A 23,867-nucleotide genomic window follows, 5' to 3' on the forward strand; every position below is an offset into this window, starting at 1 on the left:
GACTCATCTTTGCTTCCTGCGATTCCTTGCCCCCGACTCGAACGTCGCACGATAATCCACATAACAGATCTGTTGTGAGATGGTCAACGCTGACTGTGCAAGCAAATCACCTCGTTTGAAATACGACAATCCCATCGCTCGAATGCAACATGTGGGCACTATCGTCTCAAAGGCGCTTACTGTTGGTTTCACACACCACTCTGTAGTCGGAACCTACAGAACTTCGCATCCTCAAACCTGACATACTTGTCTCAACATTATAAACTCAAATCACACACAGTAAGTTGCTTTCGCACGCCAGCTTTGAACAACGTGCTGGGGCCCCGAACATGCATTATAATAACAGAACTCGCGTTTCAAACCATGGCTCCCTGTGTTGATTTTTCACTTAATGTTGAACCACCAAAATGATGACAAAAACGATGTTTGATGGTTTGTTGCCAGACCAGCTTTTTTGTCGGTCCTCGGGGGGCATATCGACTTTTGTTTCATATTTATTGACCGCGGCCTTCGGCCTTGGTCAATAAATATGAAACAAAAGACGATATGCTCCCCCTCGGACCGACAAAAAAGCTGGTCTGTCAACAACCCATCAAACATCTTATATTGTCATCATTTTCACGAGTTTTCATTCACAAGCACCTGGGAAATAAATGTCATGTTCCCCGGGGAATAAATCCCCGGTTACCATAGTTGCAGGAAGCCCTATTACATGGATAATCAAAAGCAAACCCAATAGAAACGCTCGAGGATTCTTCGGCTCTTTTCATTGGCGTTTCCCCAGACCTAAACAGACGACACTGCTTCGCCAAGTTCCAAATACGAACTGGCAAACTGGCAAATGTAAACAAAAAACAAAACTACCTCATCAAAGGTCATACATTTATGCTTTATCGCAAACAAATGAAACCTATCGATATGTTTTATCTTCTCACAAAGTCATGGAGTGCGTGTATCTCTGTTTGGAGAAACACGAACGTCAAGTTTAAGTCAAACCAATTGACCCCTGACACACACATTTTGACCCGTGCACAAGACGTTGTATCGATAAACTAAGCGCAAATAAAAAAATAATAATAAAAAAGCAAAGAACATAGCAACAAGAAATGAAGACATCTGACAAAGCCGAGCAAGCAGAATGACAAGTCTAATGAAAAACAGAGAGGCAATGAGAAACAAGATCGCGATTATCTTTCCTTCGCGGCACGACGCAAATCGTTTGTGTCCTTTGACCCAATTCGTGCAGTGCTGCACGATGCAAATCTTCTGTGACCTTTGACTCAACGTAGCTTCAATATTCGATTACTAATATTTACCACTGAAAACCGAGGGGTGGAATACCGAGAGGGGCAGGGTGGTAGGGCGATGGTGAAATGTAATGAAGAGACACGTGTAGCAATAAGAGAAAACCGATTCTGCAATAACACAAACAAGAACAAAAAACCCAACACTGACCTATATGAATATTTAATCAATAATATGATCGTCTGCGTTGCAGGTGTGCAAGTGAAGGGTTGGGGGGGGGGGGGGTAACTTGATCATTAATTTGTGTGTGTCAGTGTTTGTGTTCATGGACTGATTGTGAGGGAGGGGGAGGGTGGGGTGGGGTGTGTTTCAGGTTTTGGTGTGGGTATGAAACGAGCAAAACAATACCCACACCACAAAATCTTGGAGGCAAAAAACACTCGCCGTCGCATCATTTTGTCCGCACAATATTATATGCACCAACAACCGGAAAGAAAGGTGACAATGGAAAAAGACTCATCTTTGCTTCCTGCGATTCCTTGCCCCCGACTCGAACGTCGCACGATAATCCACATAACAGATCTGTTGTGAGATGGTCAACGCTGACTGTGCAAGCAAATCACCTCGTTTGAAATACGACAATCCCATCGCTCGAATGCAACATGTGGGCACTATCGTCTCAAAGGCGCTTACTGTTGGTTTCACACACCACTCTGTAGTCGGAACCTACAGAACTTCGCATCCTCAAACCTGACATACTTGTCTCAACATTATAAACTCAAATCACACACAGTAAGTTGCTTTCGCACGCCAGCTTTGAACAACGTGCTGGGGCCCCGAACATGCATTATAATAACAGAACTCGCGTTTCAAACCATGGCTCCCTGTGTTGATTTTTCACTTAATGTTGAACCACCAAAATGATGACAAAAACGATGTTTGATGGTTTGTTGCCAGACCAGCTTTTTTGTCGGTCCTCGGGGGGCATATCGACTTTTGTTTCATATTTATTGACCGCGGCCTTCGGCCTTGGTCAATAAATATGAAACAAAAGACGATATGCTCCCCCTCGGACCGACAAAAAAGCTGGTCTGTCAACAACCCATCAAACATCTTATATTGTCTCCTCTCAAGCTTTCATCTATATATATATATATACGACTAGTGTCTGTGTGTCTGTCTGTCTGTCTGTCTGCGTGTCTGTGCGCGATGCGCGGCCAAGGTTCTCGATGGATCTGTTTCAAATTTGGTGATCATATTCAGGTACACCCTGGACACAACCTGGTCGATGAGATATTTCAACACGTGCTCTCAGCGCGCAGCGCTGTGCGCGCTGAACCGATTTTGTTTTTTTTGGTCTGGATCCACTACCAGTAACTCTTCCTTATCTTCTCCAGTGTTTTCAGCCGCGATTATCTCCCTTCCTCCGTGTGGCGTCAATCCATATTCCCGTTACTACGTTACTATTTTTAGAAGGTCACTGCACGTTACTATTTTTAGAAGGTCTCCAGTGTTTTGCGCGTTTATCTCCTTTCCTTCGTGCGCCGCCGGAAAAGCCTGGTCCCAGGCGCAGCCTGGTATTCGGCTCTACTTCTTTCCGGCGAAGCCGGTACCCGGCGAAGCGGGTAATCATCTAGTATCTATATATATATACGACTAGTGTCTGTCTGTCTGTCTGTCTGTCTGTCTGTCTGTCTGTCTGTCTGTTCGCGATGCACGGCCAAAGTTCTCGGTGGATCTTTTTCAAATTTGGACACCGTATTCAGCTACACCCCGGACACAACCTCATCGATGAGATATTTCAACACGTGCTCTCAGCGCGCAGCGCTGTGCGCGCTGAACCGATTTTTGTTTTTGTTTTTGTTTTTTGGTCGGGATCCACTACCAGTAACTCTTCCTTATCTTCTCCAGTGTTTTCAGCCGCGATTATCTCCCTTCCTCCGTGTGGCGTCAATCCATATTCCCGTTACTACGTTACTATTTTTAGAAGGTCACTGCACGTTACTATTTTTAGAAGGTCTCCAGTGTTTTGCGCGTTTATCCTCTTTCCTTCGTGCGCCGGCGAAGCCGGCGTACACCCGGCAGAGCCGGGTCCCAGGCGCAGCCTGGTATTCGGCTCTACTTCTTCCCGGCGAAGCCGGTACCCGGCGAAGCGGGTAATCATCTAGTTGACTAATATACGTTGTAACTGTCGACGTTTTGACCATCTAAAAAAAAGTATGACGCTTCCATTTTTGACATATAACGTGCGCCACACACAAGACAGAAGTCGCAGCACAGGCTTCATGTCTCACCCAGTCACATTATTCTGACACCGGACCAACCAGTCCTAGCACTAACCCCATAATGCCAGACGCCAGGCGGAGCAGCCACTAGATTGCCAATTTTAAAGTCTTAGGTATGATCCGGCCGGGGTTCGAAGCCACGACCTCCCGATCACGGGGCGGACGCCTTACCACTAGGCCAACCGTGCCGGTGAGCCTGGCATGAGCCTTGTACCATTGACACAATGGACACTTGGGCGTATTTACTGACTTAAGCTTAATTGACATGTAAAAGAGTGGAACCAATACGCCACAGTAAACTATTGAAATTCACCGGAAGTCGGGGGCCGGAAATGACGTTAAAGAAAGTAGTCCCTTAGCGTCAACCGGCATGTAGACCCAATAACTCTGAAGTATCTGCATAGGAAAGTGAACCCCTTGAAGACTAGTGCCAGGAATCAAAAGCGTTGCAATGGCTGTAGCTGTGTCTATAGCTGGCCGAGACTGAAATGAAAATGGCTTCGGTTCTTGTAGAAGTCGAGGCATGTCAGAGGGATTGCAAGTATATAGAAGTCTATTTCGCAATGAGTTGACAGGGCACTGCTTTCTTGCTGGGAGGAATGTTTGTTGCATATTCTTTTAAATTAATCTACAATATTTTAAAGTCTGAAGTTTGTTTTTGACATTCAATCTGCAAAAACCTCTGAGAGATTGAGAATTTTGTCCCCCCGACCTACTGGTTATTTGTGTGTAGATGGTGTATATTGCCTGGTCTACAGTCACTACTTAAAAGCCCAAAAGGGCTACAGTAGACACACGAATGGTAAAAAGTGATATAATCACTTTCTCTCTCTCTCTCTCTCTCTCTCTCTCTCTCTCTCTCTCTCTCTCTCGGTCTCTCTCTCTCTCTCTCTCTCTCTCTCTCTCTCTCTCTCTCTCTCTCTCTCTCTCTCTCTCTCTCTCCCTTACTCACTCCATCTTCCTCAATCTCCAAATAAATCTCATACACGAAGCTTGTCAAAGAGCATGAAGATCTCCCCTCCAAAAATTATACCCGGCTCCGCCTTCACACACACTTACACACGCGTACACACACACACACACACTCACACGCACTAACGCACACAACTACGGAGGCACACGCGGACACACACACACACACCTCACACACACACACACACACACACAAACACACAAACACACCCCCCACATCCACCACAAAGCATTGTCCAGGAGCAAGAAGCCGCCCTCATGTTTCCGCCCTGTCCACTCCACCATTAGTCCCCAACATCGCTCTCTGCAGGAGCTCCTGACCTCGGTCCCGTTTCCCCTGTTCCCCGAGATGGATGACAGAGAAGGCACGTGCGGAATGTTAGAACGCTACCCTCCAGAATGCAAGCAGCGCGTGCATCACAATGAGCGAGGGAGGATCAGGCTGGATTGGAACAGAAATGCCGTCACTCCTACACGGGCTTGGCCATCACGATTCCTTTGTCCTTACATTCCTCTGACACTACCGTCACTGCACTTGTTGCCGCTTACCTTGTCATTTCATTCGTCCCATGCGCCAGACAGTTTTTTTTCTTCTGCTGATTGTGTGATTCGGAGGATTTTCCCAACTTGTTTGTTGTCTACGATTACTGTGCAAGCGAGGAGCAGATATGCTCAGAGCTATCATCTAGAAAGGCTCGATGAAGTAAACTTCTGCAGAGCGGGAATCGTGAAAGTGTGGAATCGGGTCAGTCCATGAGTTTGAAACCCGTTGAGGATGAAAGTCGCTTGTTCATTTCAATGCTTGTTATTCTCTCAGGTGCCAGGAGAAAAGGTTCCGTACAACTCTCGCTTACTCTATTACACATGTCGTATGCATTAAAAGCGATTACTTCCCTTTGGTTATTTGATATCTTTACAATTGTTTATTGAATGTCGCACCTTCAAACTACATAGAATCGCCTAGGGGTTAGCTTTCAAAATGATATGGCAAATTGGTCTCAAACGTCTACAGAAAAATCGTAAAAACAAATATGGATTAAAGGCAGTCCATGAGTTTGAGAGTCGTCGATATTTTAAGTCTGTACAGTTGTTTGTTTATTGAATGTTTGTGTAGTGCCTTTTAACGACATAAACGCACCGTGGAGTTAGCCTTGACAATGTTATGTGGCATTCCAGGGCCCCCCAAACACTGCTTCCCTACGTCCTTACGCATTAGAAACGAAACAAATACTAGAAATTCTTCAAGGGGATCCCACGACGCACTAAACTTGAAAAGAGCGGATCCCGGGACGCACTAAATTTGCATTATCATACGAATTTACGGAGTAAATCTAACTGATATGCAAAACAAACCAAACACGCATATCGTTGTACCGGTCTCACAGAACTTAAAAAGTCTTCCTGGTTTTGGGACCCTCCAAAGTTCTGCTAAGAGGGTCCTTGAACCACCTAACATTTATTATTGGGAGTCCCGGAAGAGCATCTGAAGGGAGCCTTGCATTCGTCCTTCGTTAATTTATGAGCACTTTGCACAACTAGCTCCGGCCAGCAGAGCGTGCAGTACACGTAGCGAGGGAGGATAAGACTGGGTGAGAACAGAAACCAGGACCGAGGTGCACAAACCGAAAGTGGGTGCCACCCAAACGGGAGAGAACAAACCGCGAGGTCTGATTCGTTGAAACCAGAAACAAATCACAATTTCAACCAATCCAACTCCACCACCCAAACGGGAGAGAACAAACTGCGAGGTCTGATTCGTTGAAACCAGAAACAAATCACAATTTCAACCAATTCAACACCGCCACCCAAACGGGAGAGAACAAACTGCGAGGTCTGATTCGTTGAAACCAGAAACAAATCACAATTTCAACCAATCCAACACCGCCACCCAAACGGGAGAGAACAAACTGCGAGGTCTGATTCGTTGAAACCAGAAACAAATCACAAGTTCAACCAATCCAACACCGCCACCCAAACGGGAGAGATCAAACTGCGAGGTCTGATTCGTTGAAACCAGAAACAAATCACAAGTTCAACCAATCCAACACCGCCACCCAAACGGGAGAGAACAAACTGCGAGGTCTGATTCGTTGAAACCAGAAACAAATCACAATTTCAACCAATTCAACACCGCCACCCAAACGGGACAGAACAAACTCCGAGGTCTGATTCGTTGAAACCAGAAACAAATCACAATTTCAACCAATCCAACACCGCCACCCAAACGGGAGAGAACAAACTGCGAGGTCTGATTCGTTGAAACCAGAAACAAATCACAATTTCAACCAATCCAACTCCACCACCCAAACGGGAGAGAACAAACCGCGAGGGGAAAAAAATCCAATTTCAACCAATCCAACACCGCGGCTGGCTCCCGACCGGTTGGTAACTTTCTCGTGGACCTCGGCCCTGTTCTCCGCGGTCTGCCAGCGAAAGGCAGCACGCCGTCTCTCCTACAGGGGCTTAGTCCAGCACGACTCCTTTGTCCAAACCTTCCTCTTACAGCTTACCTTGTCATTTCCTTCTCATCGATTTCATGGGGATTCGGAGGGGTTTTCCCACTCGTTTGTTGTCCATGATTACTTTAATTGATGGAAGCGAGGAGAAAACGCCATCAGCAATGACTGATCTGGAAGGGCAGATGAGCAGAGAACGCCATGGCGGTGCAATGAAGCTGTTTGTTGAATAAATGCTGTTTGAGGAAGTTTATTTATTTATCAATAATTTTATCTATTTATTATTTATCCATTTTTGGTCTTCACCTAAATGTGTTAGTTTACTGTGTGTTTATACTCTTTCGAACAACATAGGCACTCAAGCTCATAGACTGCCTTTAACTCGCGAAGTCATATTGGGCGCATTGGCCAAGTGGAAAAGACGCCGGCCTCCCAAGCGTTCGAATCCCAGCCGCGCCTGGTTGGTTGAGGGTAGAGTTTTTTCCGATCTCCCAGGTCAACCTATGCGCCTTATCCCCCTTCTTGTGTACCTGCAAACACAAGACCAGATGCGCACGGAAAAGATCCTGTAATCCATGCCAGAGTTCGGTGGGTTATAGAACCACGAAAATATCAAGCATGCATCTCCCGAAAGCGGCGTATGGCTGCCTGAATGGCGGGGTAAAAACGGTCATACACGTAAAAACCCACTCGTGCAAAAACCACGAGTGAACGTGGGAGTTTCAGCCCACGAACGAAGAAGAAGAAGAAGAAGAAGATATTGGGCAAATGAGAGGGAGTAAGCGGCAGAAAGGGAAATGGTGTGGAAGTGAGGAGCGAACAAGATCGGACCTATCAGTTGGGAAGGCAATACAGAGCACGTGAGCAAAGAACAGTAAATTTTGTCGGGTGAACTGTTCAGAAAAGAGTTCGGAGTTTTCTCGCGGGTGCCTTTTCTGACATTTGAAATCTTCGGAATTGCCCTCTTCAAACGACGTAAAGTTTCCTCGGGGTTATCTGTCAAAACGTTATGCGACATTCGTCATCACTTGCGCAGGTGGATTTGGCTTATAATTCACTCAAACACGCTAATCTTTTAGTATAATTGGATTGTGTGTGTGTGTGTGTGTGTGTGTGTGTGTGTGTATATGTGTGTGTGTGTGTGTGTGTGTGTGTGAGTCAGTCAGTGTGCACGGTGTCAGTGTGTGAGTGTGTGTGTGTGTGTGTGTGTGTGTGTGTGTGTTTGCATGTAGCCACACACACTTCTTCACACAGTATTTTGATTCAGTTTTATTTCAATATGGTGTATTTTTGATCAGGTGTTTGAATGTTTGAATGTTTTGCCTGTGTTAGTATGCTTACAGCTTGTATTGATGTAGTGTTTCGTTGTTCACTTGTGTGCTGAATGCTGCTGCACATGCTTTTTCGCTTTGCTTTGTATGTATATGTATGTTTTTTTCATTGTAAAGCGCTTAGAGAACGTAAAGCGCTCTATAAATCTCCCATATTATTAGTAGTAGTAGTAGTAGTATGTGTATATGGGTGTGTGTGTATGTGTGTGTGTGTGTGTGTGTGTGTGTGTGTGTGTGTGTGTGTGTGTGTGTGTGTGTGTGTGTGTTAAAGGACAGATTGTAAGAGAAGGCCTAGCCTTAAATCTTTATCCTTGTTAAATAAAGTTCAGTTCGGTTCAATACCTTAATGACGCTAAGATTTAATATCAAGAATGTGTCAGCATGCACTGTTTTAGAACTAAGGACGAGGAGGAGTCTTGAGGCTTCATTGCGGTACTGGGAAAAGATGTCTGCAGAAGGGGTAGGGGCAACCGAATGGAGAAAAGCATGGCTTAGACAGAAAGGTGTGTACACAGCAGCAGATGCTCCTTATAAAAGCGGCAAGAGGCGGCGCTGAAAGCACCATTGCAGCTGTTCCAGGGACCCCACGTCAGACGTTTTGAAAGCTGGTCAAAAAATGCTGGAGAGGAAAGGGAAAGACTGGGTAGCATGCAAATGGCAACAAGAGCACGGAAGAAAACTGTGAGTTGGCCATGAGTTTCGCGTTGGAGTTCGTACAAAGGGGTGATCAAATCTTGGAGGCAAGCGGGGTTGAAACTGAGCGCAATGTAAGGCAGCAACAGCGTTGTGGGGAAGCCGCAAGAAGAAGTTGTGAAGGCACCATTGCAAGAACTCCGCAGTGGACTCTGTTTTCACACGGGGGCGAGGACAAGTTGACAAGAAGAGAGGTAGAAATGAAGAGCAATGTTTGGCAACAGAAGCCCTGCAAGAAAGCAACAGCTAAGAGGTTGCAGCAAAGGAACCACTCAAGTGACCCTGCCATGGCTGCTTCAGCGCCGTAGGAAAAAAGCATACGCCCCACTGCAAGACCCAGCGGTGTTTCAATTTGTAAAAGGGGTGAAGCAATATAGGAGGACAATCAGCGTAGGGAGTGCGGCAATGCTGCAGAGAGAATCTTTCCCACTACAATAGTTTTGGTGCAATGTGCAGTAGCAAGAACGCTGTGGTAAAGCAATGCAGTCGAAAAATCAGCGTAGAGAGCGCAAACAACAGTTACCACAACGCTGTTGGAAAGCAATATAGCAGAAAAATCAGCGTAGAGAGTGCAAAGAACAGTTGCCACAACGCTGTTGGAAAGCAATATAGCAGAAAAATCAGCGTAGAGAGTGCAAAGAACAGTTGCCACAACGCTGTTGGAAAGCAATATAGCAGAAAAATCAGCGTAGAGAGTGCAAAGAACAGTTGCCACAACGCTGTTGGAAAGCAATATAGCAGAAAAATCAGCGTAGAGAGTGCAAAAAACAGTTGCCACAACGCTGTTGGAAAGCAATATAGCAGAAAAATCAGCGTAGAGAGTGCAAAAAACAGTTGCCACAACGCTGTTGGAAAGCAATATAGCAGAAAAATCAGCGTAGAGAGTGCAAAGAACAGTTACCACAACGCTGTTGGAAAGCAATATAGCAGAAAAATCAGCGTAGAGAGTGCAAAAAACAGTTGCCACAACGCTGTTGGAAAGCAATATAGCAGAAAAATCAGCGTAGAGAGTGCAAAAAACAGTTGCCACAACGCTGTTGGAAAGCAATATAGCAGAAAAATCAGCGTAGAGAGTGCAAAAAACAGTTGCCACAACGCTGTTGGAAAGCAATATAGCAGAAAAATCAGCGTAGAGAGTGCAAAGAACAGTTACCACAACGCTGTTGGAAAGCAATATAGCAGAAAAATCAGCGTAGAGAGTGCAAAAAACAGTTGCCACAACGCTGTTGGAAAGCAATATAGCAGAAAAATCAGCGTAGAGAGTGCAAAAAACAGTTGCCACAACGCTGTTGGAAAGCAATATAGCAGAAAAATCAGCGTAGAGAGCGCAAACAACAGTTACCACAACGCTGTTGGAAAGCAATATAGCAGAAAAATCAGCGTAGAGAGTGCAAAGAACAGTTGCCACAACGCTGTTGGAAAGCAATATAGCAGAAAAATCAGCGTAGAGAGTGCAAAGAACAGTTGCCACAACGCTGTTGGAAAGCAATATAGCAGAAAAATCAGCGTAGAGAGTGCAAAGAACAGTTGCCACAACGCTGTTGGAAAGCAATATAGCAGAACAATCAGCGTAGAGAGTGCAAAGAACAGTTGCCACAACGCTGTTGGAAAGCAATATAGCAGAAAAATCAGCGTAGAGAGTGCAAAAAACAGTTGCCACAACGCTGTTGGAAAGCAATATAGCAGAAAAATCAGCGTAGAGAGTGCAAAGAACAGTTGCCACAACGCTGTTGGAAAGCAATATAGCAGAAAAATCAGCGTAGAGAGTGCAAAGAACAGTTGCCACAACGCTGTTGGAAAGCAATATAGCAGAACAATCAGCGTAGAGAGTGCAAAGAACAGTTACCACAACGCTGTTGGAAAGCAATATAGCAGAACAATCAGCGTAGAGAGTGCAAAGAACAGTTACCACAACGCTGTTGGAAAGCAATATAGCAGAACAATCAGCGTAGAGAGTGCAAAGAACAGTTGCCACAACGCTGTTGGAAAGCAATATAGCAGAAAAATCAGCGTAGAGAGTGCAAAGAACAGTTGCCACAACGCTGTTGGAAAGCAATATAGCAGAAAAATCAGCGTAGAGAGTGCAAGGTATAGTTGCAAGAACGCTGCGGAAAAGCAGCAAAGCCATGGGGAAGAAGGCACCAATGTAGAGACAACCACGTTGGCGTTCATCAGTGTAAGGGGGTCGAAGATATATTGGTACAATTGGCAGTAGAAAGAATGCTGTAGGAAAGCAATACAGTAGACAAATCAGCGTAGAGCGTGCAATGAACAGAAGCAAGAACGCTGTGGGAGAGCCGAGGAAGAAGGTACCAATGTAGAGACAACCACATTGGCGTTTGTCAATGTAAGGGGGTCGAAGCAATATTGGTGCAATGTGCAGCAGCAAGAACGCTGTCCTAAAGCAATACAGCAGAAAAATCAGCGTAGAGAGTGCAATATATATAGTTGCAAGAACGCTGTCCTAAAGCAATACAGCAGAAAAATCAGCGTAGAGAGTGCAATATATATAGTTGCAAAAACGCTGTGAAAAAGCAGCAAAGCCATGGGGAAGAAGTCTGTGGGAAGAAGGCACCAATGTAGAGACAACCGTGCACATTGACGTCCGTCAGTGTACGGGGGTCGAAGCAATATTGGAGAGAAGGGAGAGAGATGTATGGCGAGTGTGGCCCCGTGAATCCAGCGTGACAAGAATGAAGTGGCGATGAATGGGGCGACAGCTGCAAGTGGCGCCACGCCAACACTACCGTCACAATCCTATCACACAGAGGGCAACGGGTCTGTAGGATTCAGCCCAACAAGCTGTCCAATAAAAGCTCCGAGATGAACGCGCTTGTTCGCTGTCGCCGTTTGAAATAAAACCTAGTTAGATGATGAGGTTATATTGCTGGGGAGAGAAGAGAATTCCGGGCTACAAAAAAAAAAGGTTATGCTCCGTAGTTTTCCCCAAAAATGGCAAAACAGTTCCTTTTTATCCTAAAATAACACCCTAAAAGTGTTATACATGAAATTCAATTTCATTCACTTTGCTTGTATGGCAGAAGATGTACAAGAAATGTGTCAATTTTGAAAATGAGCAGCGGGAAAGTCGATTAAAGTTATGTTAAAACGGCTGAGTACAAGAACAAACCAGGGGAAGAAGGGGGGTGGCGAATTTCCCAGCAACGAAATAATAAAGTAATGACAAGTCGCGTGAAGCGAAATTACTACATTTAGTAAATAAGTCAAACTCACAGAATGAAATTAATTACGCACTGCATTTTTTTCGCCGAGACAATATAGCTTTGTCAATTCCCCGAGACCATGAGCCAGGAAAGCCCTTTCACGAAAAAAGCGTCCAGAATATGACAAGCAATTAAAGCGCAGAGGCGCTTGCGCTTGACAGGAAAGCGCGCTTTTCTTTATTCTTTTTAACTTCCTGATCGTGTTTTTAATCCAAACATAACTTATCTATATGTATTTTGGAATCAATAAATTCTTTTAAAAGAAAAGATAATATCATTTTTTTTTCGATTTCTAAAAATTTAATTTTAATTAGAATGTTCAGACTTTTAATGACCAAACTCATTCATTCAGTGTTAATCTTTCAAGCTAAAATGCAATTCCATAGTTCGGGCTTCGTCAATTTTATCAAGAATTGAGGGTGTGACAGTGCCGCCTCCACTTTCACAAAAAGCCGTCATCAGAAACATTCATCGAAAAAAATGGGGGGAAAAAGTCTGGGATATCAATTGCAGGAACTCTCGCTCACATGTCCATATTTAGAAGAATAAACAAAAAAACTCGTTTAAAGCTTGTATCGCACAGCAAGCCATGTATTATTCTCTTCTTAAAGTGCATGTCTTCTTTCATCAATGTATGTTGCTGGGGTTACCGTCGGGGTTCCTGTTGGCATGATCGCCTGCAACAGATACACAATCATCATTGACCACCCCCAGATAAAAAAAAAAATTTTTTAAGTAATAAGGAAACCACCTTTTTTTTTATTTTATTTTTTATCTCTCTGCGGATTTGTACATATTGCTGAGATGAACCTGTGCACGAAATGTGTAATGAATCTCACGAGAGGTTTAAATTCACTAGTATCCCCTTAAGCCTAGTGTAACTCGAGTCCCCAGACCGAAAGCAATGGGTTATAGGTGTGTAAACAGCACGCGATTTCAGCTCGCAATAAACACGCGATACTCCGTGGTCTAATGCCTTCATTCTGTGTCTAATGCATCCGTTGATTATGTTACAAGCTCATCCGGTTTCATGCGCTAGTAATTTTAATCTGTAAAGTGATTTGCATTGACAGATATAGACTGATAGCCAGAGAAAGCTCTGACTGTTTCATGCGTCGGTAACTTAGCTGTCAAAACATTCTAAAATTCAGAAAAAGGAAAAAAAAGGTATGTTGTTGGAACGTTTAATTATTGACAAAACAAAAAGTTACGTTTTTTATATTTTAATCTGTAAATGATTTGCATTGACAGATATAGAATGATAGCTGGCAGAAATACCCGATATTAGGTTTAAGGTTTTTCTATTTATTTCCAAAAACCATGAAGGGTGTTTAATTGCAAATATCTCTTAAACTAGTAGGGATTTTTTAATGAGCTTTCAAGAATGTCTCAGGCACCATTTCAGCGAGAGGTAATTAAAAAAAAACAAAGGTCAAATTTAGACTACACACGGAAGACATCGTGGGGCCGTGCGGACCCATGTTTCTCAAAGAAGGATCCATACAATAACAATGTGTATACAACTCTCCTGTGTTCACTTTCAAGTGAATAACTATCGTTCTGATATCATTTTAAAGTGAAGCTAAAGAAACCTGGTATCGGCACTGCTGCGCATCTCCTATGATCTCAATGGTATCAAGGCACGGGTCATAGAGATCAATTTAGATCTAGATCTATTTCCGGTTGTTATTTTCCTTCCACCATTCCTCGATGGAAAAGAGTTCGTGTTGTTTTTGTTTTAATTTTTGTCTTTGTCGTTGATCATTGTATACACAAATTACACAAACGTCATCTTGTGAGGGACCAAAAAATATTGAAACTCTCGGATGATTTTTTTGTGTGGTATCAACCTCGACCTACGGTCTCGGTTGATACCACAAAAAAATCATCCTCGAGTTTCAATATTTTTCGGTCCCTCACTCGATGACGTTGTGTAATCTCTTTGCTTCTTTGGAAAGCATGGGTCTACGGAAGGGTATGCATATTTTTCCTTCTTTGAGAAATATGGGTCGGAACGGCCCCACGATGTCTTCCGTGTGTAGTCGATAACGACGTCGGGCGAAGGTTAAGGTGAACTGACAGAGCAAGTACAAAAGTAACACTGACTCTTGTTATGTTGCAGGTGTGGATGATGACGGGCACGGGATGGCTGGCGGCGGCGCTGTGTTCCACCCCTATGCTCTTCGTCTTCCAGACCCGCTACGACCCCGTCAAGCAGATGATGCTGTGTGAAAACACCTTCCGCAACAAACCCGTCTACCATCGCCAGGCCTTCATCACTTATGGGTAAGTGGTGACCAGTACCATCCTGTCCTGTTAACAACAGAGCCATCGCCCTACTGCCCTAAAATAGCACACACACAAACGCATTCACACACACACACCTGTGCGGACGCACGCTCGTACGCTCGCACGCACTCACGCGCGCAAGTACGCACACACGCACGCACGCACGCACACACATTCACTCACATACACTGGCATGCACATTCACACTGGCATAAACACACACACACACACACACACACACACACACATTTCCAAATTTGTTGTGTGGCCAAATCCCCCTTTTGGTGGCCAGTACTGAAGAAGTAGAGTGGGTAAGAGGGGCTTAGGGTTCAGCATATGGATATTTGTTGTTGTTTTTACATTTAGTCAAGTTTTGACTAAATGTTTTAACATAGAGGGGGGAATCGAGACGAGGGTCGTGGTGTATGTGTGTGTGTGTGTGCGTGTGTGCGTGTGTGTGTGTGTGTGTGTGTGTGTGTAGAGCGATTCAGACTAAACTACTGGACCGATCTTTATGAAATTTGACATGAGAGTTCCTGGGTATGAAATCCCCGAACGTTTTTTTCATTTTTTTGATAAATGTCTTTGATGACGTCATATCCGGCTTTTCGTGAAAGTTGAGGCGGCACTGTCACGCCCTCATTTTTCAACCAAATTGGTTCAAATTTTGGTCAAGTAATCTTCGACGAAGCCCGGGATTCGGTATTGCATTTCAGCTTGGTGGCTTAAAAATTAATTAATGACTTTGGTCATTAAAAATCTGAAAATTGTAAAAAAAAATAAAAATTTATAAACCGATCCAAATTTACGTTTATCTTATTCTCCATCATTTGCTGATTCCAAAAACATATAAATATGTTATATTCGGATTAAAAACAAGCTCTGAAAATTAAATATATACAAATTATTATCAAGATTAAATTGTCCAAATCAATTTAAAAACACTTTCATCTTATTCCTTGTCGGTTCCTGATTCCAAAAACATATAGATATGATATGTTTGGATTAAAAACACGCTCAGAAAGTTAAAACAAAGAGAGGTACAGAAAAGCGTGCTATCCTTCTTAGCGCAACTACTACCCCGCTCTTCTTGTCAATTTCACTGCCTTTGCCATGAGCGGTGGACTGACGATGCTACGAGTATACGGTCTTGCTGAAAATGGCATTGCGTTCAGTTTCATTCTGTGAGTTCAACAGCTACTTGACTAAATATTGTATTTTCGCCTTACGCGACTTGTTTTATTTGTGTTTTTACATTTAGTCAAGTTTTGACTAAATGTTTTAACATAGAGGGGAATCGAGACGAGGGTCGTGGTGTATGTATGTGTGTGTGTGTGTGTCTGTGTCGGTGTGTGTGTGTGTGTGTGTGTGTGTGTGTCTGTCTGTCTGTCTGTCTGTGTGTCTGTCTGTCTGTCTGTCTGTCTGTCTGTCTGTCTGTCTGTGCGTGTGTGTGTGTAGAGCGATTCAGACCAAACTACTGAACCGATCTTTATGAAATTTGACATGAGAGTTCCTGGGAATGATATTCCCGGACGTTTTTTTCTTTTTTTCGATAAATACTTTTGATGACGTCATATCCGGCTTTTTGTAAAAGTTGAGGCGGCACTGTCACACCCTCATTTTTCAATCAAATTGATTGAAATTTTTGTAAAGCAATCTTCGACAAAGGCCGGACTTCGGTATTGCATTTCAGGTTGGTGGCTTAAAAATTAATTAATGACTTTGGTCATTAAAAATCTAAAAATTGTAATAACATTTTTTTTATATAAAACGATTCAAATTTACGTTCATCTTATTCTACATCATTTCCTGATTCCAAAAACATATAAATATGTTATATTTGGATTAAAAGCAAGCTCTGAAAATTAAAAATATAAAAATTATGATCAAAATTAAATTTCCGAAATCGATTTAAAAACAATTTCATCTTATTCCTTGTCGGTTCCTGATTCCAAAAACATATAGACATGATATTTTTGGATTAAAAACATGCTCAGAAAGTTAAAACGAAGAGAGGTACAGAAAAGCGTGCTATGCAGCACAGCGAAACCACTACCGCGCTGAACAGGCTCGTCAGTTTCACTCCGTTATGCACAAGCGGCGGACTACGGTCATTGTGAAAAAATGCAGTGCGTTCAGTTTCATTCTGTGAGTTCCACAGCTTGACTAAATGTAGTAATTTCGCCTTATGCGACTTGTTTTAGTTTGTGTGTGCGTGAGTATGCATTTGTATGTGTTAGTGTTAGTGTTAGTGTTAGTGTGTGTGTGTGAGTGCGTGTGTGTGTGTGTGTGTGTGTGTGTGTGTGTGTGTGTGTGTGTGTGTGTGTGTGTGTGTGTGTGCGTGATAGTGTGTGTGTGTGTGTGTGTGTGTGTGTGTGTGTGTGTGTGTGTGTGTGTGTGTGTGTGTGTGTGTGTGTGTATGTGTAATCTCTCGATTTGAACAACTGTGCGGTCATGAGTACATATAAGGCCCAAAAAAAATATGTCTGTTTACGGTAACATAGGCCCAAAAAATAGGGTCGGTAGGTCGGGATTTTTTTTTTCCCAAAAAACTTATTTTTACGTTATTTTGCCAAAAAAACAAGATTTTTTTTTCTTTTTTTTTTCCCAAATGCCAAAAAAAAAGTCTAGGGTCGCGCGAAAAAAATAGGGTCGGTCGGGTTACCGTAAACAGACTATTTTTTTGTGGGCCTAATACACGTACCCATATCTGTGTGCAGATCGTTCGTGAACTTCCTCATCCCGCTGGTGGTCCTGATCGTGTGCTACACGCGCATCTTCCTCAAGATCGCCCAGAAGGCTTCCGAGAACCAGAACAGCCAGCTCAACAAGCGACAGACCTTCAAGCCAGGGAAGGTCGGTGTCATGCGCGTACAGGGGAACCCCCCTTTGAAGACCCCCTTATTTAAGACTCACTCCCTTTTAAGACCCTGTTTTCCCAGCCTTTTGATTTATAACCTCTGTTAATTTACCCCCGTTTTAAGACTCCCTCCCAAACTATAAAGCAGAAGCAGAAGCTCTCATGCAGGCCGCCTCCTTGGTTCAGGACTCCGCAGACCCTTGCTACCAAGTTGTCTTCCTCTCGGACGCCCTTTCAGTCCTTCAGGCCCTAGAGAACGACAAACTCCCACAGCTGGCCAAAGCATTACAGATGGTCAGACAAACCAGAAGAGTTGTCCTCCAGTGGATACCAGCACACTGTGGGATACCAGGAAATGAAAGGGCAGATGAGCTGGCGAAAGAAGGAGCCGTGGAAGACCAACCCGAAAACAGTGTCAGCTTTAGTGAGCAGAAGACAATCATCAAGGCATTGATGAGGCCAAGGACAAACAGAGATGACTACCACACATTGTCCAGAGAGCAGCAAGTCAACCTCATCAGGCTGCGTACTGGCCACAACAGGCTCAATGCTCACATGAACCAAAAGTTCAAGCTGGCGCCATCACCAACCTGTGCCTGCGGTCAAGAAGACCAAACAGCGGAACACATCTTACAGCGATGTCCCTTACTAGATGAGGAACGAAAAGAAGTGTGGCCGTCACCAACTCCCTTGCAGACCAAACTATATGGCAGTCGAGAGGAATTGGAGAAAACGACAACATTTATCACCAGTGCTGGACTGATCGTGTAACCTCTGCGAACGCCAAGAAGAAGAAGAAGAAGACTCCCTCCTTTGAAAGACTTGATGCTCTCAGACTTTTTGTTTATAGGTCTTTAAAGGGGGGTTCCACCGTTGTTGGTTCCTGTCCCCCAGGATGGTATCTGTCAGGGACTAGTTTTGTTATGTTATGCTCCCCACCCCGGGAATACAAATACCCGGTTTTCCCGAGCGCTCTCCATTCCACCTAGCTGGGAATGGGTACCTGACCCTATTCGGGGATGGGGAAGGCAAAGGCAGCGAGGGAGAGGAGTGAACACCGCCCTCATAAAGCTGGCCCGAGAGTAGTTGGGACCTCTAACATTTTGCTCCCTCCCTTGCGACAATAAAATGGTTATGGGACTACCTTTACCTTTACCTTTACATAATGTAACTTCAGCAGGACCGACGACGCACTGCAGATTATCCCAGCCCGCGCCACGTTGCATGAAAGAAAAACAGGCCAAGTACTCGTCATAATCCCTATCGCGGCATAGATAATAGGCAGTGCGTCGTCTGTGCCGCTGAAACTGCGCAGGTATATTCTGCCCATAACCAGCAGGAGGAAGGGCACCTGGCCACAGGAGGGGAGGTGACGGGGTTGTTTGCGAACTAAAAAGGGGAAAAGGTGATGGCTAAAAGTGTGCTACGCACCGAGAGAGTTGTCAAAACAGGCGGTTCTTGTCTCTATTCTGCTGTAAAATCACAAATTGTCTCCTTTTAATAATAATAAAATAACAATAAATCACTTTTCTTTTGCGCAAGTCCCGATTCACAGCTCCAAGCGCTTTACAGTTCCAATAAACACCTCTCACACACAAACACACACACACACACACACACACACACGCACACACACACACACACACACACACACACGCACACACACACACACGGTATACAAATCATGACATTAGAAAATACAAGATCTTTTCGTTCTCTTTTCAGTGTCACACTGGTAAAAAAAAGACCTGAAGACAAAGTGGTTGTCTTCTGTTATTGCTTCGCGCGAAACACAAATAAATGACAGCATTTTGTTGGCGTGAATCCTGCATGAAAATCACAGATGAACTGCAGAAAATGCCTCTGTGTCAATCCTGCTGTAAAATCACCAGTAACATTTGGAAACAATTTTCTCGGTAAATCCTTCTGCAAAATTGCGCTCTAATTACTGAAAATGCCAATGCGTTTCCTGGCGTAAATTTAAATCTAATTTGCTGAAACTCTTCTGAGTCAGGCTCTTCTGTAGTTTGATTGTAATGTGCATTTCTCTGTATATATCCTGCTTTAATATCTAAATTACTGTAAACCAAAATTACTATGGATACCACCGACTGCTAAGTATCAAAAATAATTATTGAATGAATTGCTTAAAGGTGCACGTGCCAGCAACCCTTATCGCAGCAACGGAGACTGGCACACAGAGAGGGCATTCTCTACAGTCTCCAAGCTTTTCTCAGTGCTCACCCCGTTATTTCACGGCGAAGAGAAAAACTACAAAAGTATTAAAGTATGTGCACGTGCATTTGTCATCATTGATAACTGTAACCGAGTGCCGAAACACTACGATCACCTCGGGAAGCGAAGTGCAATCAAACAGGATTGAAAATGTTAGGGCTAATTTCTTAGCCCTATAAAAATTGTTGTGCAAACCCGAAGGTTTCCATGAACATACAGACAATCGGAAACCACCAGACCCCATCACAAACAGAATTCTACAATCCACTGATGTTGACTTTTAAAGGCCAACAACTCGGGTGCAGAGTCTGCTGTGAAAGGAGCGGTAGCCTCCCCTGTCACATAACAATAAAACACGAAAAGAAACGAACAGAAGCAGACAAAGAAAGGATTTGTCTACGTATCCGGATAAGATTACCAAAATGGGAAAAAGAGCCAAGTATTTGTTTTCTTTATGTGCAATCTGGAAATTCCGTGCGCAGTTAACTGTCAATCCTAGGTGTTTTATTCGCTGTTCTCCCTACATTTTGATGTTTTCTTGTTTTCGCTTGTTTTCTTTTTTGTGCCTTGTTAGCTCTTAGCCTGTTTTGGATGAACTTATCTTCGTTTGACAGTCAGTCTCTTCGTGCTGCCGTTTACCTGCAGATCCCCTTGATCTACCGTAGTATCTACCTTCACTGTGTCAAATGTGCTTAACATTTTAATTTGTGTTCAGTTATTTCTGAATGATGTATGTTTGATCAAATACAGATCCACTTGACGAGCACCGGGTCGTCCTCGCTGCCAAGGGCCAAGATCAAGACCCTGAAGATGACGCTGGTGATCGTGGTGGCCTTCATTCTGTTCGGGCTGCCGTACTTCGTGGCGGAGATGATCATGTCCTACGGAGACTACAAGTCGCTCAACCGCTCTGTGTACGCTCTGCTGGGGGGTGTCGCTCCGGCCAACTCTGCTGCCAATCCCTACATCTTCCTCCTCTTCTCGGCCAACATGCAGGTGTGTTTGTGTGTGTGTGTGTGTGTGTGTGTGTGTGTGTGTGTGTGTGTGCACCGTGTGTGTGTGCACCGTGTGTGTGTGTGTGTGTGTGTGTGTGTGTGTGTGCACCGTGTGTGTGTGTGTGTGGTTGTGTGTGTGTGTGTGTGTATGTGGTTGTGTGTGTGTGTGTGTGTGTGTCTGTGTGTGTGTGTCTGTGTGTGTGTGAGTGTGTGTGTGTGTGTGTGTGTCTGTGTGTCTGTGTGTGTGTGTGTGAGTTAGTGTGTGTGTGTGTGTGTGTCTGTGTGTGTGTGAGTGTGTGTGTGTGTTTGTGTGTGTGTGTGTGTGTGTGTGTGTGTGTGTGTGTGTCCAACTCTGCTGCCAACCCCTACATCTTCCTCCTCTTCTCGGCCAACATGCAGGTGTGTTTGTGTGCTGGGTAGGGTTAAGGGCTGAGGGGGGGGGGAGTGTGTGTGTGTGTGTGTGTGTGTGTGTGTGCGTTCATGCGTGCGTACGTGTGCGTGTGTTTGCAGGGCCGGACCAAATGAGTTGTAAGGGGGGGGGGGGTTTCCTCCTTTTTTTGGGGGGGGGGGGGGGCAAATCAACGAAGGCAGGCGCGCGAACTAGGGGGGCCCGGGGGAAAATTTTTGAAAAACGGTTAAAATCTGGGCAATCTGGTGCATTCTGGGCCTTGTTTTGAGGGTTTCACATTGAATAAAATTTGTTAGAGACACACACAAAATGTATTTAAAAAAAAAATAAAATAAAAAAACCACTCAAAGCTAAGCAAGGTACATTACATGCTTTTTCCAGGGGTGGGGTTCCGGAACCCCTGGAACCCCCCCCCCCCCCCCCCGGGTCCGGCCCTGGTTTGTGTGCGTGCGTGCGTGTGTATGTGTGCGTGTGGTATGTACGTACGTATAGTGTTTGAGTACGCACGTTTGTCTAATTGCGTTCGGCATTCTCTTGACCAAATGAGATCTTCTGTTGCTGTTGTTGTTTTTTGTGTGTATAACATGACGGGTTCGTGTGTGTTTATATGTGTAAAACGGAGCAAGCTAACACCTGTTGTACCTGTTGTCTCCCATTCTGACAGTGTCTACGCGGGCTGAAGCTCTGTCCCGTGCAAGCCGAGTCTGGCCGGCGCCACTTCATGTACAGCACTGCCAGCACTCGCTCCGACTACTCCGCCAACTACAGCCGCTCGCCTCACCTCATCACCACCGACACCTACGAGATGTCGTCCATGAAGTGACGCCAGCCCCTCCGGCAGGACCACAATCGCCTCAGTCCTGCCAGCGCCGCCCTCGACTTTGGCGGCCAGGGGAAGGGGAGAGGGCGAGGCAGAGCGGGAGGTGGCTGCTGCTGTGGTGCTGGTGCTGGAGGGAGCTCGAGACAGGGGGTCAGCAGTTCCAGTCGATGCGTCACGACTCATTCGTGGAGGAACAACCGACCCTGCACAGTGTGTGGGAGTCGGGCTTTGTGAGGTCACCACAAAGGGACTGCCACTAAAGGCATCGGTGTGGCTGGACAGAGCTCACTGAAAAAATATGACCTTCAGACCGTATAACGTGTGTGGGAACTGAGATTTATGAGGTCACCACAAAGGGACTGCCACTAAAGGCATCGGTGTGGCTGGACAGAGCTCACTGAAAAAATATGACCTTCAGACCGTATAACGTGTGTGGGAACTGAGATTTATGAGGTCACCACAAAGGGACTGCCACTAAAGGCATCGGTGTGACTGGACAGAGCTCACTGAAGAAATATGACTGTCAGACCGTGTAACGTGTGTGGGAGTCGGGCTTTGTGAGGTCACCACAAAGGGACTGTCGCTAAAGGCATCGGTGTGTCTGGTCGAGCGAACTGAAGAAACATGACTTGCAGACCCTGTAACGTGTGTGGGAACAGAGATGTGTGAGGTCACCACTGAGGGACTGCCATTTTAAGGCGTCAGTGTTGTGGGCGTTAGGCTTTGTGAAGGGGTGGTCCTTGAGAGCATTAGATTGCCTGGTCAGAACCGGGTGGGGACACCGAAGAAACCCGACTTTCTGATCGGTTTGAGTTGGAGTCGATGATGAAGAAAGTATAACATGTGGCGAACAGTTGGAGACGTTTAAAGAGGAACAACCTGCTCTCTACCGTGTGGGGCGAGTCGGGCTTTGTGAGGTCACAAAGGGTCAATCCTTTGAAGGCATCAGAGTGTCTGGTCAGAGCCGGAGTGGAGTCACTGAAGAAACCGGACCTTCTGACATAGGAGTCACAGAAGGAACTTGACTGTTAGACGTGGGTGCATAGAGTGGGAGTCACTGAAGAAAGCGGACCTTCTGACATAGGAGTCACAGAAGGAACTTGATTGTCAGACGTGGCTGAATGTTAGAGTGGGAGTCACTGAAGAAACCACACCTTCTGACATAGGAGTCACAGAAGGAACTTGACTGTTAGACGTGGGTGCATAGAGTGGGAGTCACTGAAGAAAGCGGACCTTCTGACATAAGAGTCACAGAAGGTACTTGACTGTTTGACGTGGGTCAATGTTAGAGTGGGAGTCACTGAAGAAATTATACATGTCGGCACAGAGCGGGAACGGCTGATGCTGTGTTGGTGGTGGTGGTGGTGGTGGTGGTGGTGGTGGTGGGTGCAGAGGAGGGGGGAGGCAGACACACAGCATCTTAAGACGAGGGGTCACCACCCATACTGTGGAGGAACAGCCGGCCCTGTACCGTGCGTGGAGGTCACCACCCATACTGTGGAGGAACAGCCGGCCCTGTACCGTGCGTGGAAGTCGGGATTTGTGACGTCACAGCGGGACTGTCACCGACTGCGTCAGACCGCATGAGTGAATAGGGTCAGAGAGAAAGACACTGAAGGACCTTTGACCTCCTGACACGAGTGTCATAAACGAAATGGGACTTTAAGATGTGGGTGAAAATTGGAGTCACTCAGTGAAGAAATGATTTCTTGTGACGTAAGGTCGAAGTGAGAGTCATTGAAGGAATCGGGCCTTATGACGTGTGATACGTCGGAGCGTCAGCCGCTGAAGAAAACAGACCTGGTAACCAATACATGTTATGTAAAGTCAAAGAGGGTATCCTGATGGTTGCACAATCTTATGTCATGTAACGTATGTCCAGTAGTTTTAGTTAAACCTGGAGATGTAAAAAAGAAGTATCCTATGTACCTTGAGCGCCAGCTTTGTAATTAGAGATCTTCTACAATTTCCACTCAGAAAGGCTCGTGTGCAAACGTCTCCTATCAGCAGTTTCTTTCAAACTCAGAGACATAGCTTCACATTCTTGAGAGCC

The 23,867-nt window shown here is 45.0% G+C and overlaps 1 protein-coding gene across 1 annotated transcript in view; it reads left to right on the forward strand.

The window, feature by feature from the left end:
• Positions 1-23,133, forward strand: part of LOC138951049 (arg8-vasotocin receptor-like) — a 49,114-nt gene extending 25,981 nt beyond the window's left edge. Inside the window, exons 2-5 of the mRNA XM_070322732.1 lie at positions 14,329-14,492; positions 17,216-17,351; positions 20,341-20,586; positions 21,659-23,133. Of these exons, the coding sequence (XP_070178833.1) occupies positions 14,329-14,492; positions 17,216-17,351; positions 20,341-20,586; positions 21,659-21,817 (705 nt within the window). The 3' untranslated portion in view covers positions 21,818-23,133. The remainder of the gene's footprint in view (positions 1-14,328; positions 14,493-17,215; positions 17,352-20,340; positions 20,587-21,658) is intronic.
• The last annotated feature ends 734 nt before the right edge of the window (positions 23,134-23,867 follow it).

The sequence above is a fragment of the Littorina saxatilis genome, linkage group LG1 (genome assembly GCF_037325665.1).
Source record: "Littorina saxatilis isolate snail1 linkage group LG1, US_GU_Lsax_2.0, whole genome shotgun sequence".
Lineage (NCBI taxonomy): Eukaryota > Metazoa > Mollusca > Gastropoda > Littorinimorpha > Littorinidae > Littorina > Littorina saxatilis.